Source organism: Jaculus jaculus, chromosome 17, assembly GCF_020740685.1.
Source record: "Jaculus jaculus isolate mJacJac1 chromosome 17, mJacJac1.mat.Y.cur, whole genome shotgun sequence".
NCBI classification, from domain to species: Eukaryota; Metazoa; Chordata; class Mammalia; order Rodentia; family Dipodidae; genus Jaculus; species Jaculus jaculus.
In genome coordinates, this window is record NC_059118.1 from 17554638 (window position 1) to 17567027 (window position 12390).

The following is a 12390-nucleotide window of genomic DNA, read 5'->3' on the forward strand; positions in this document are numbered from 1 at the left end:
TGGTTTCACCCCAGGGTCAAACACCTTCCTCTCGGTGGGCCTAATCTCATCTTCGGTGGAAGACTGAATGTCTGGGTAATACTGGTAATATATGAAGTCACTGATCCTGTGGTCAAGGTGGGGGAGCAGGAAAAGAAAATCCCCTAAGAGGCCTGAAGAGTTGTGGGCAAAGTATAGATAATACATGTGCCAGAAGTGGCAGAGCTGCTGGCTGAAATGTCTGGGAACAAGAAAGGGTTTTTGGGTTACCAGGGGCAAATACTATTGGTGACCCCGAAAGTGTGGCCTAAGGACAGCACTTGTTGAGCAAGCCTTCAGGTTGGGGCACTGTGATCCATGAAAGTCATGACAGAATGGATTAAAGGAACAAGACATTCTTAGGCCCAGCTGGATACCCCCAATCTCTGAAGCCATTAAGGATTAGTCAGAACGAGCAGGTGTTGATCCCACTCCCACAAATGGGCAAGGAAACACCCTCATTATCTTCTGCCTGCCGCCAGGTCTTGTTGCTACCACAGCCATTCTGGAAAAGCACATTATCAATGTCATGGTTCCCCCCCCCCCCCCGAGGTATAGAATTCACTATGTAGTCTCAGGCTGGCTTTGAACTCATAGTGATCCTCCAATCTGTTTCTGGAGTTCTGTGATTAACGGCGTGTGCAACCACGCCAGACTCCCTGGTCTTGAGAGTCACAGACACAATTCTCAGACAGCTGAAGGAAATGCCCAAGATTAAGGCAGGAGGTGCGTGGTCAGCCTCCTCAGCACTTCATAGCATAGGCTGGCTGCTCCCTTAAGGCCCCAGCAAAACCCAGACGCTCACAGGATTTAACCTGTCCAAGACACCACAAAGATGTTGTCTCTACAACTTCAAACCCGCTTCCCCGGAACCCTCAACTTACACAGTAAAGGAGCACTTGAGGCCAGGGTGACAGCTTGAAGGCTCTGGCCACAGACTACCAAGTTGCCAGCGGTTGGGTAGCAAGTGCATTTGAGCAGCCACATGAGAAAACTTTCTGGATTGGCAAGAAGCTCAGCTTGGGAGGGCCAGTGTAGGAGTCGAGATCCTTAGGGATACCCTCTGCCTCACCATATCACTTGTTCCTTCTCCAGCTAGCTCTTGGTGAGAGGCAACCCCTTTTCCATTGGTGGCAACAGCAACAGAACTTGGAAAGCTGAAAGAAAACCAAACTTGCCAGAAGTCCTGGGCACTACCCTGGGGCACTGGGAGCTGAAACCATGCCTGACAGCTCCAAGCTGCCTTGCCCTTGAGTTGAGTGCCCCTTAGTTCTCTCTTCAGACCCACACTGTGTATGAAAGCCGACTCCCAAGGGTAAGCAACAGGCAGGGCTACCACATCTGGAAGCAGAGGAATTCCCAGAGCTTGTAGAGCCCTGGGAGGATGCACGCAGGAATGTTAAGGGGATCTACCAGACGCTGAAGGGAGAGGGGGGAACCATTAGCATGGCGCTGAGGTGTGCTGTGCAGGGCAGGCGGTTGGCACTAGTGCTGCCCAGGCAAATCCAGAAGATGAGATTTGATTCGCAAATGCTGTATCCCATCCCTAACACTAAAAAGGCTGTTCCTAGAGCTGGGCGTGGTGGCGCACACCTTTAATCCCAGCACTTGGGAGGCAGAGGTAGGAGGATCACGAGTTTGGGGCCACCCTAAGACTGCATAATGAATTCCAGGTCAGCCTGGGCTAGAGTGAGACCCTACCTTGGAAGTGAGGAAAAAAAAAAAAGGCTGTTCCTCAACATTTCTGAGCAAAGAGTCCTTTTCTCCACATACCCCAGTCATAACCACTCAGCCTGAACCAGATGGACAGGAAGCTGCTTTTACTCAGGGCCCAACCACCTTTCAAGACATGTGTCAACAACATCCAAAACAAAACATACAGGCTGTGTTTGGGGGCAAGATGAGACTGGACTTCGTTGTGGTGGTTTTTTTGGGGGGGGGATTTCTTGAGGTAGGATTTCACTCTAGTCCAGGCTGGCCTTGAACTTCGTGATCCTCCTACATCTGCTGGAATGAAAGGAGTACACCATTCGACCAACTTGATGGGGTTGGATTTTGGAGAGTAGAGCACTTGCAATCCAGTCAGAAAGCACTGCTGATGAGACAGAGGTCCTCTGGATCCATTAGCATTGGCACTCTACCCGATGAAGGAGAAAATGCTCTGGTCAGTGAAGGTAGCTTTTTGGTTCATTCAAAGCTGAGCCCCTGGCTACCAAGTGGGAAAGTTGAGACTGGTCAATTTTAGCAAAAGGAGAGGCACCTTTAACCCTTTTAAGCCTGCCCTACCCAGCCACCCAACAAAACCAGGAACAGCCCTAAGATTTCAGCCCCAACTTGCTAAAAAGACAAGGCCAAGCAGGGCACGGTGGCACACGCCTTTAATCCTAACACTCAGGAGGCACAGGCAGGAGAACTGCTGTGAGTTTGAGGCCAGCCTGGGAACTACAGAATGTTCCAGGTTAGCGTGGGCTAGAATGAGACCCTACCTTGGAAAAGAAAACAAAGAAACAAACAAAAGACAGGCCAGACTGTTTGCTTGGCCCCCAGAGAGTAGTACCAGAAAGGCTCTCTTCCTTGACCTAAAAACCTGCTGGCTGCAAGGTTTCCCACTGAGCTGCCCACAGTCCTGAATGGGTCCTATCTGGATAAAAACTGGGGCAAGCAACCCAGAGAGAGATGTTTTACCTTAGAGTGGCTCCATCCCTGCTCTCTGGATCTCTCTCACATCCATAGAGGCCAGTGTCTGAATCTCCCCTCATCTCTCGAAAGGCCCAGGAGCTGAACCTTCCCACAGACACCTTATCATTCAAATTAACGACCTGATCCAGGCTACCAGAACCCTCTGCCTGTGTCTGTCCCTGGGGGCACTTTTGCCATACACAAGCTGGCCTATCAGCAGCCATACATAATAAAAATAAAAAACTCATGTAGGATGAGCAAGGAGACTGGAAGGTGGAAAGGTATAAAACATGATAAATGGAACAGCAGACATACAACTTGAAGAACAAGTCACAGTGCATTGTGCCATGAGAACACCCTTCCCACTACCCACCCATCCCAAATCCTTCAGTTTTCAAAAGGAGGCTGGTGGCCACAAGGGCCCTGGAGAGGTGCCCAGTGTCCTCAGAGCTGCAGAATCCAGGAGCGGGCCACACACTGTGCCACAGGCCACACGCACAGACAGCTCAAATGTTTTCCCCGACATTGCCATATGAAGGAATCAGGATGTTGAGTATGGCAGCAACGGCTGGAGCCATACGACTGGAGACAGGTTCACATGGAGGACCCGTTGGGCCCACAGTCGAACCTCATCATCTGAGGACTTCCTATCTACCTTTATAGCTTGGAACTTCTGAAGCTTTGCTCTTCCAGGCCCTAGCCTCGCCTTAGAATGGGGCCCAAGCCGTGTTCTCTTCTTTGGGGGAAGATCTTTTGCCTCCTCCACTTTTTTTCTTTTCTGTCCCACCATCACAGAATGGGCTTTCTGGCCTTTCCTTGCAGTCCTGGCCCTGACAGATCCCTTTGGCGTGCCCCTGGACTGGGTCCGAGTTGCCTTGGCCTTGATGACCTTGGCTTTAGCCTTGGTCTTGGCCTGTGCTGCCCTGGCCTTGGCTCTGGCCCGTGCTGCTTTGGCCTTGGCCCTAGCCCGTGCTACCTTGGCCTTGGCCTTGGCCTGTGTTGCCCTGGCCTTGCTTTGTGCTGCCTTGGCTTGTGTTCGAGCCATGCTGGCACAGGCACGAGCAGCTTTGGTGAGTGTTCGAGCTGCCTTGGCCTGGACTGTTTTGGTGCCTAGGACAGTGCCCCCTTTCATTCGTAGGCCACTGAGGGATCCAGTGGCCCTGTAAGTCTTGTTCTGGGACCCAGTGCCTCGCTGGGGTCCAGCCCCAGGCCCTTTGGTAGTCAGACACTTGAGGCCCTTGTTTGTGGTTTTTCTGGGAGCTTTGGGCTGGGAGTTCCCTGAACCCTTCCTCCGTTTCAGGGTAGAGTCTGCAAGTGACAGCGGCAGTGGCTGTGCCTTGTGCTTAGCACCCAAGCAAGGAGTCTTGAGTGGAACCAGTGCCTCGAGGACAACAGAGAGCCGCATGGCAGGATAGACACCTGGATAGAGGTGGGCAGGGAAGCCCACTGTTGTACCACTGGTGTGGCTGGCACTTGACTGTTTCAAGGAGTTCAGCAGCAGGTTGGTGGTAGCATGCTTGGCAAGGGCTGATGTAGACCCACTGGCCAGCCTGCCAGACAGTGGCATGGGGAGCAGCGTGGCCCGGCCTGCGGGCAGAGACATGGCAGTTTGGGGAGCACTGGCTGGGGGTGACGTAGCAGCTGGGTTGGTGGCGCGAGCCTGGAGCTTCGTCTGGCTCGGAGGGCTGGCGGTGCATGACATATAGCCATAGACGTCACCACTGCGTAGGATGGTGGGTTGGAAGCCATCATCTCGCAGGCCTTGGAGGAAAGCCACGAGCTGGGCCTCCGTGGCACTGAGATCCTGGCTCATGGGATTAAAGACAAGCAGTGCCTCTTCCAGGGCCTTCTTCCCTGCCGTGGAGATGCGTGACCAGGAATGCACAGCTTTCTCCTCCACATGCTGCACTACCACGCTCATGGCATTAGGCACTGCAGGTCTGCCTGGGTATCCAAAAACCAGCACTTGGCACCTCCGAAGCAAGAAGAAAAGAATAGATAAGAATGGTACCAAGATACGGAGCTAGAGCATGTAGACAGGGCAGTCAGGGCCCCTACTCTATGACGGAGGGATCTGGCCAGGGTAGCTCACTCCCTAGAGTGAAACCTCTCTCATCTATTGACCTCCTGCCATGTTGAGTCATCTATGAAATTGGCTTTTTACTTTTTTTTTAAACAATTATTTATGAGAGAATGGACACAACAGGGCCTCTAGCCACTGCAAATGATCTCGATGCATGTGCCACCATGTGCATATGGCTTACGTGGGTACTGAGGAATTGAACCTGGGGCCCTAGGCTTTGCAAGCAAGCACCTTAACTGCTAAGCCATCTTCCCAGCCTTTATTTTGAGGCAGGGTCTCACTCTAGCCCAGGATCACCTGGAACTCACTCTGTAACCCCAGGCTGGCCTCAAACTCATAGTAATCCACCTACCTCTGTCTCCCAGAGTGCTGGCACGAAAGGTGTGCACCACCACTCCCAGCTAAAACTTGACACTTCCTTTAGGACCTATGATCAGAAGTTCTTCAGAGGCTCCCAGTCTACTGCTTGGCTCCTCAGAAGACTTAAAACCAATGACCATGACTGGCTCAAACCTCTCACTTTAATTCAATTGTGTTTTTTTTCTTTTTTGGAGACAGAGTCTTGTTTAGCCCAGGCTGGCCTATAATTTCTCCCTTTCTCCCAAGGTAGGGTCTCCCTCTAGCCCAGGCTGCCCTGGAATTCATTATGTAGTCTCAGACTGGCCTCAAGCTCATGGTGACCCTCCTACCTCTGCCTCCCGAGTGCTGGGATTCAAGGCATGTGCCACCACGCTCAGCTGGCCTGTCATTTCTGATCCTCATGCTTCCATCTCCCAAGTGCTGAGATTACAGGTATGTGCCTCCACTCCAAGGTGCCTTTTTCTTTGGTCAAGGTGTCACTATGTAGTCCAGCCTGACCACAAATTCCCAGTATGCTGTATCAACCTAAGGTCTGAGGTTATAGGTGTGTACCACCATGTTTAGCTCAATTCTGTGTTTTTATTTATCTTTATGAGATGGAGTCTTGCTATGTTACCAACCTAGCCTTGAACTAGAAGACTCAAATGATCCTTCCACATCAGCTTCCCAGTTACCTGGGATTGCAAGAGGACTATACCACTGTGCCTGGGCTTACTTTCTGAAACCCAGTATCTAGTAGGCTCAGCCCTGGAAATACAAAAATACCCCTGCTCTCAAGAAGTCCAGTCCTGAAGTCACAACCAAATCATCATTGAGGTTCCCAGGAACATATCTTGTCACTGAACTCAGTTTGCCAAAAGGTTAGGGAAGGATTCCAGAGAGGTAGCACATCCACCTAGATGAATGATGAATAAACAAGGACCAGGTGCAAATGGAGCAAAAAAAGCCAACAGCCATGCAGTGGTTCTTCAGTGAAAAAGAGCAAAGAACATCTGGTGTGGAGTCTGGGGTCATGACTTGGAAGTCTAGCAGGAAAATCAAATTAGGGGCAGAGGAACGAAGTGCTATGAATCAAGGCCAAAGAGTCTGTCCAGAGTCACAGCTCATGTCCAAACCCATCTCAGTTGCTCCATCTGCCAGTGTTTCAGTGTAGAGGGTGGATGGATGCTCTCCCTGCCCACCAGACAGGTTCTGACCTCAAGGTCCACTCCAATGTACAATTCTTAGCTCTAGAATCATGGACTTCATTCAACCCCAGGGAAAGAGCCACTCTTCAACAAAACAAAAATCTACTAATAAGAGTAGGAAGTGCAAATGACATCTCTAAGCAAGCAGAGGGGGGTCTCAGGTATCCAGACCAAAGAACCCAGGCTGGAAAGATGGCTTAGTGCGTGCCTCCAAAGCCTTAACGACCCAGGTTGGATTCCCCAGTACCCAAATACAGCCAGATGAAAAGTGGCACATGCATATGGAGTTCCTGGCCCACCCAGTCTCTGCTTGCACATAAATAAAAAAAGAGCCCATGGTCTGAAGACAAGGTGAGAGACAAAGGCTCCAACCAGCTGTCCTAAACCTCACAGGGTTGCAGACCGCAGCACAGCACAGATGCAGTTGTCTGGAACACTCAAGCTGCCCCAAGCTTCTTTGAAGAACCTCAGGCAATAGTCTAGAACCCCACCCAGAATCTGAAGACATCTAAAGGCAAGAGTTAGCACCCCAGCTGCCCTGGAGCTTTATTAAAAGATCAGCTGGGATCAAGAAGGTCCCTGGGGTCCTGAGGCCCGTCTGGGCTGCTTCTTTGCACAGCCCTAATGGAGCAGATGCAGTTTTCAGAATCCCCGGGAGAAAGTGCCCTGGGGCTCTTTGTTTGGAAACATTCACAGATCCTCAGGTGTCTGAGGCACTTCCCCTCCCCGGAGGATGCTCTCCAAGCACAATCCTTGCACATGACTTTAGTTTCTTTTTATTTATTTATTTTTGAGGTGTAGCGGGGGGGGGGGGATATAATTCCTAGGGCTGTGAAGCGTAGAATAGGGAGGGACCTATTTCCCACCCCCCAACCACCGGCGCAAATATTGGGGGGGGGGGAATGACCTAGGGGTTTCTTTGCCTAGGTCGATCTTGAGCCTTTGGGTGGGGGAGGGAGAGGAATGGGTCTTCTTGGCTTTCAAGAAGCTTCGGAAACAGGCTGCCAAGCCAGGCCACTGACTTGCCTTCACCCATGCCTCTGGGGCCAGCAGAACTTGACCGGAGACTGGGCGCGGGAGAGGTGCCATCCAGGCAGGCGGACCGGGGTCGGGGGTGGGGTGGGGGAGACAGATCGGGGCCCTCGGGCCAGGGAGACCGCGTCGCTGGCAGCCGAAAGGCGCTGGGGGAAGCGGTGGTCACGGCGGCAGCGACAAGTGTGCAGGGCGGCCCGTGCAAGCCCGACTGGGACGGCGCAGCCCCAGGGTGGGGTCGCTGGGTGGGGGTGGGGGCGTCTCGGCCGAGCCGGTGTGTGAGTGTGCGGGGGCGGGGGGGGCGCTGGGGAGAATGCGGGTCCGGGAAGATTCGGCTGCCCGGCCCCTCTGCCCTGCCGCCTCGCGGGCCGCCACTCCGCAGCACCGCTAGGCCCGCGGCTCCAACCTACCGGCGCCGCCGCGGGGACCCAAGACGCACCTCTGCGCCGCCTCCGCCGCTCCAACATGGCCGCCTGCTGGGCGCCGGAAGTGCTGAGCGCTTCCGCTTCCGGGACCTGGCCCACCCTGGTGACCTTTGACCCCAAGACCCCCCCCTCTAAAAAAAAGTCTGGGGTGGGGTGGGACAGATTGGGTACCAGGGTGGGCTGCCTGGAGGTGGTGGCCACGACAAAAACCTCTCCAAAACCCATGCGGTCCAGTGTGGAGCCCAGCTAAAAGTGGATGTGGGGGCCATCTGACCTTGTCTCTGAAGGGAGACCTCCTGGAGGTGTAGTGCAATGGTAGTAACATCTGGGAGTTGTCCCCTGGCAAAGCCCAGGCCATTCTTCACATCAAGGCCAGCAGAGGGTGACAGAAGAGTGCCCCTGACAGAGAGGGTCTCCAGGCAGCCCCTTTGTTTCGCTGCAAGACTACCTCCTCTGATAGCCATAGTCTTCCTTCTTCCTGAGAATGGGGCCTGTGGCATATCGCATGAAAGCTGCTGTGTGCTCGTGAGCACATGTGTTACACAGAAGCCTGAGAGTAGTCAATGGCCAGTCGGTTAGCCACGGTTCTGCCAGAGCAGATCCAAGTACACTTACCCAGGCATGTGTTTACAGAGGCAGTGGAGAGATCCGGGCCCAGCCCTAGCCCCTCAATGGCACAGACTCCTACCTTGAGTCTTAACAGGACCCTGAATCCCTGACCTACGGCATAGGAGATTATAAATTTTACCATCAGCACCATGTACACAACAGAGGGCGATTACAGAATCCATTGCCACAGTAGCACCCAATTAGAGGGTACAAGCCAAAAATTAACCCTATGAATCTGAGGCTTTAGATGAAGGGTCAAAATGGTCTCCATAGCTCTGACCAAAGGCCCCTCTTGCTTGTCAGAGGCCCCCTCAGTTCAGGTTGGGAATCACCACATGAGCCCTGGTCTCATGGATGAGGTAGGGAGGGCATTTGTACCATTGCAACTCGTTTTCTGATCCTCACAATGGTGCCGTCAACGGTGGCTGGATGCTTTGTTCAGGGCCTGGGTACTGGTCTTCCTGCCCTCCCATATGATCCCAAGATTCTCTAGCTGTTCTTTTTGGGCCTAGATTAAGAGGTCTAGGCACCTTAATGGTAAGTGTCCATTCTACTCAGCAATGCCACAGGCTTCATTTGATGCCCCATAGTTTCTCAGACCTGAGCACTCATGGGAGAATTTCTCAATGTCTTCAGAGATAGACAAGCAGGAACCACAAAATCTCCTGTAATTCTGGAGTCAGTGTTTCTAACCCCTTGTCTTGGTAGAGAGAAGGAAAGGGTGGTAGGATCCAGGACCTCATGGATTACAATCAAGAAGTCCCAACTTGGTATTTCCAATTCCCAACTGTAGATGAGGCTCTCTACCTCTGACCTTGTCCATAGTTGAGGATCAGAATTTATGGTTCACTCACGAACTTTTTAAAAAAAATTATTTGTTTACTTTTTATTTTTTTAAGGTAGAGTCTCATTCTAGCCCAAGCTGACCTGGAATTCACTGTAGTTCCAAGTTGGCCTCAAACTCACAGTGATCTTCCTACCTCTATCTCCCGAGTACTGGGATTAAAGGCATGTGCCACCATGTCAGGACTCTCATTTTAAACCTAATTTTCTCTCTTGTTGTCTTTTTTTTTTTTTCTTCCTGTGGTAGGGTCTCGCTCTAGCTCAGGGTGGCCTTGAACTCATGGCAATCCTCCTACCTCTGCCTCCTGAGTGCTGGGATTAAAGGCGTGTGCAACCATACCCAGCTGTCTTGTCTTTCACAGCCAGTAATATTGGCCCCTTTTGTGTAAATGGGCCATGACTATGAAACAGAGGCCAATTTCATGAGCAGGCAAAGTTTGACCCCTAGGTACAGCCTTAGTCCAGGCATGTCCTGGACAGCAAATTCTTCTCTGAAAATTGCAAGGCCAGAGATAGGGGTGGAGAGGCAAGGGGAATAGAAAACCAAGAAAAACAGGCCCAGCCTGTCTATGTCTTTTGTAGACATGGGAACTGAAGCAATGGCAGGAGTTAGAAGAAGTGAGGTTAATGGATACCAAACCATCTATAGTTGAGCTGACCCTTCCATTTTCTGGTGCTCAGTAAGCCCCAGATGGAACTCTCATCAGAGCCCAGTTTGACTTCACCTGGACTTTGGAGGATGCTAACCCTACAGGCTAATACAAATCAAACAGGATGAGGCAGACAGAGAATGCAAGATAATCCGAAGAATCCAACACCCTTGCTCTTCATTTGGTATCCTATGTTCTCCTAAATGAACTTGATTTACATCCACCTGAGCAGACAGACATGATGGAGATCCAGATGTGAGTGAAGGCCATAGCTTGGGAAAGATATCCCCCAATAGGTACTGTGTCTGCCAGATTGAGAAGCAAGAGTTAGGAAAAAAAAAAAAAGTCTTTGGAACTGGGGATCGGACCCATGGCCCCATGCATACTAGGCAACTAAGTGACCTGTCACAGAGCTATACTCAGCCCCATGGTTCGAGACAGGATCTGATAAACTTCTAGTGCCACACCTTGAGCCACTCTCTAGAGAACATGAGAAAAAGCTCCTGCAAAAGTGGTAAGCCATTGCTGGCTTCGGCAGCACATATACTAAAATTGGAACGATACAGAGAAGATTAGCATGGCCCCTGCACAAGGATGACACGCAAATTCGTGAAGCGTTCCATATTTTTGATAGAGATAGGATGAGAATGGGCATGCCAAGGCCTCCAACTATTGCAAACAAACTTGAGATGCATGCACCAACTTGTGCATCTGTCTTATGTGGATCCTGGGGAATTGAACCATGGTCCTTTGTTTTTGTAGGCAAGCACCTTAACTGCTAAGCCGTTTCTCCAGCCTTGGAAAATATTTTTGATGGAAACCTTTATTTTTTCTTTGTCCCTCCTTACCTCTTTCCTTCCCTCCCTTCCCCTTTGCCTTTTCTTTATTGAGATAAAGTCAATAAAATTGAGTCCAACAAGCCTGTTGAATTTGCTGTGTATTCCAGGCTGGTCTTAATCTTGTAATTAAGTGCCTCACCAAGTGCTGGAATTAATAGGTCTTTTAATCATGTCCGGCCTGATGGAACAATTTCTAAATGTTGCTAGTGTTGTTTTCTCCAACTATTTCTATAACAATTTGTTTTGAAAATGTTGTTAGTGTGTTTGTAAATTGAATTGGTAAATTTCAAGAGATTTAAACATTTTTGACATTGCAAAAAAAAAAAAGAAAAAGAAAAAAAAAGTGGTAAGCCAAGCAGCAGAAAGAATCCAAAGTGTCAGAGGGTGACTCTTTGAAAAGGTCTGCGAGATCTCAGTCAAGACAAGGACCACAGAGACCCTCTGCTGTGAGCTTTATCGTACTCCTTGGTGGGTTTAAAAAGGCAGTTCTAGGGAAGAAGTGGCAGTAGACTGAGGTGGCAGATAACAAGTCAGTGGAACTTGGGAGAACGACTTCAAGAATTTCAAGGGTAGGGCTGGAGAGATGGCTTAGCAGTTAAGGTGCTTGCCTGCAAAGCCTAAGAACACATGTTCGAATCTCCAGGTCCCATGTGTCCAGATGCTTAGTGATGCAAGTATGCAATGTTGTATGTGTGCACAAGAGGACTCATGTGTTTGGAGTTTGTTCACAGTGGCTGAAAGACCCTGGTGTGCCCATTCTCTCTCTCTCTCTCTCAAAAATAAAAAAAATAATTTTTTTTTTTAAAGCCAGTTGTGAAGCTGGGCATGGTGGTGCATGCCTTTATTCCCAGCACTCAGGAGGCAGAGGTAGGAGGATTACCTTGAGTTCGAGGCCACCCTGAGACAACATAGTGAATTCCAGATCAGCCTAAGCTAGAGTGAGACCCTACCTCAAAACACCAAAATAATAATAATAATAATAATAATAATAATAATAATATTTAGAGGGTAAAAAGGCAACTACAGGAACTTGGGTGATGGGAAATAGCTAAAAGCAGACTGCTTTGTACATGGCCAACTGCTGGAAAAGAAAGAGATTTAGAGGAAAGGGAACAGTGGTAAATGAAGGTGTTGGCCGGACAGTGTGAGCGCCTTGTTGGGAGAGGCACCAGAATAAACTGGGGGTGAAGTGGAAGGGGATGGTAGAAGCCTTCTTGTCAGCATCCAGGCCCTTTGTAACTAGCCTTGCTTGCCACCACCACTTCTGTGAATGCCCTGAGAGTCCAGAATGGAATGATTTGAAGGTTTTGTTTTTTTTTTTTTTTTAAGATAGGGTCTCACTCTAGCCCAGGCTGATCTGGAATTCACTATGTAGTATCAGGGTGTACCTCAAGCTCACGGCGATCCTCCTACCTTTGCCTCCCAAGTGCTGGTATTAAAGGCGTGCACCACCACTCCTGGCTTTTTTTTTTTTTTTTTGAGGCAGGGTCTCGTTCTAGCCCAAGCTGAGCTATAGTCTCAGGGTGGCCTCGAACTTGCGGTGATCCTCCTACCTCTGCTTCCCAAGTGCTGGGACTAAAGCCCAGCTGAAGGCTCTTCTTTCATCCATCCACATTCTGAGCAGACTAGATGTCAGGCAAGCCAGGGCATTAATGTCCCCCAGGA

At 50.4% G+C, this 12390-nt stretch overlaps 1 protein-coding gene and 1 non-coding gene across 4 annotated transcripts; one reads left to right on the top strand and one right to left on the bottom strand.

Annotated features, from left to right (window-relative positions):
* Positions 1-1823: 1823 nt before the first annotated feature.
* Positions 1824-7843, bottom strand: Ccdc71 (coiled-coil domain containing 71). 3 transcript variants are annotated; one of them, XR_006634008.1, is made up of 3 exons: positions 7770-7843; positions 2704-4670; positions 1824-2155 (listed from the first exon to the last, which is right to left on the bottom strand). XR_006634008.1 is itself a non-coding variant. In XM_045137030.1 (2 exons), exon 2 carries the CDS (start codon positions 4616-4618, stop codon positions 3239-3241), a length of 1380 nt encoding a protein of 459 aa, XP_044992965.1. In that variant the 5' UTR covers positions 4619-4670; positions 7770-7843; the 3' UTR covers positions 1824-3238. The 3 variants fall into 3 exon arrangements, 2 of the variants coding, with proteins under 2 accessions (XP_044992965.1, XP_044992966.1); XM_045137030.1 differs by having other exon boundaries at positions 1824-4670; XM_045137031.1 differs by having other exon boundaries at positions 1824-4670; positions 7799-7829.
* A 2566-nt stretch (positions 7844-10409) lies between these two features.
* On the top strand, positions 10410-10515 carry LOC123455723. The gene has a single exon (XR_006634098.1). It is a non-coding gene; the product is annotated as a U6 spliceosomal RNA (small nuclear RNA).
* The last annotated feature ends 1875 nt before the right edge of the window (positions 10516-12390 follow it).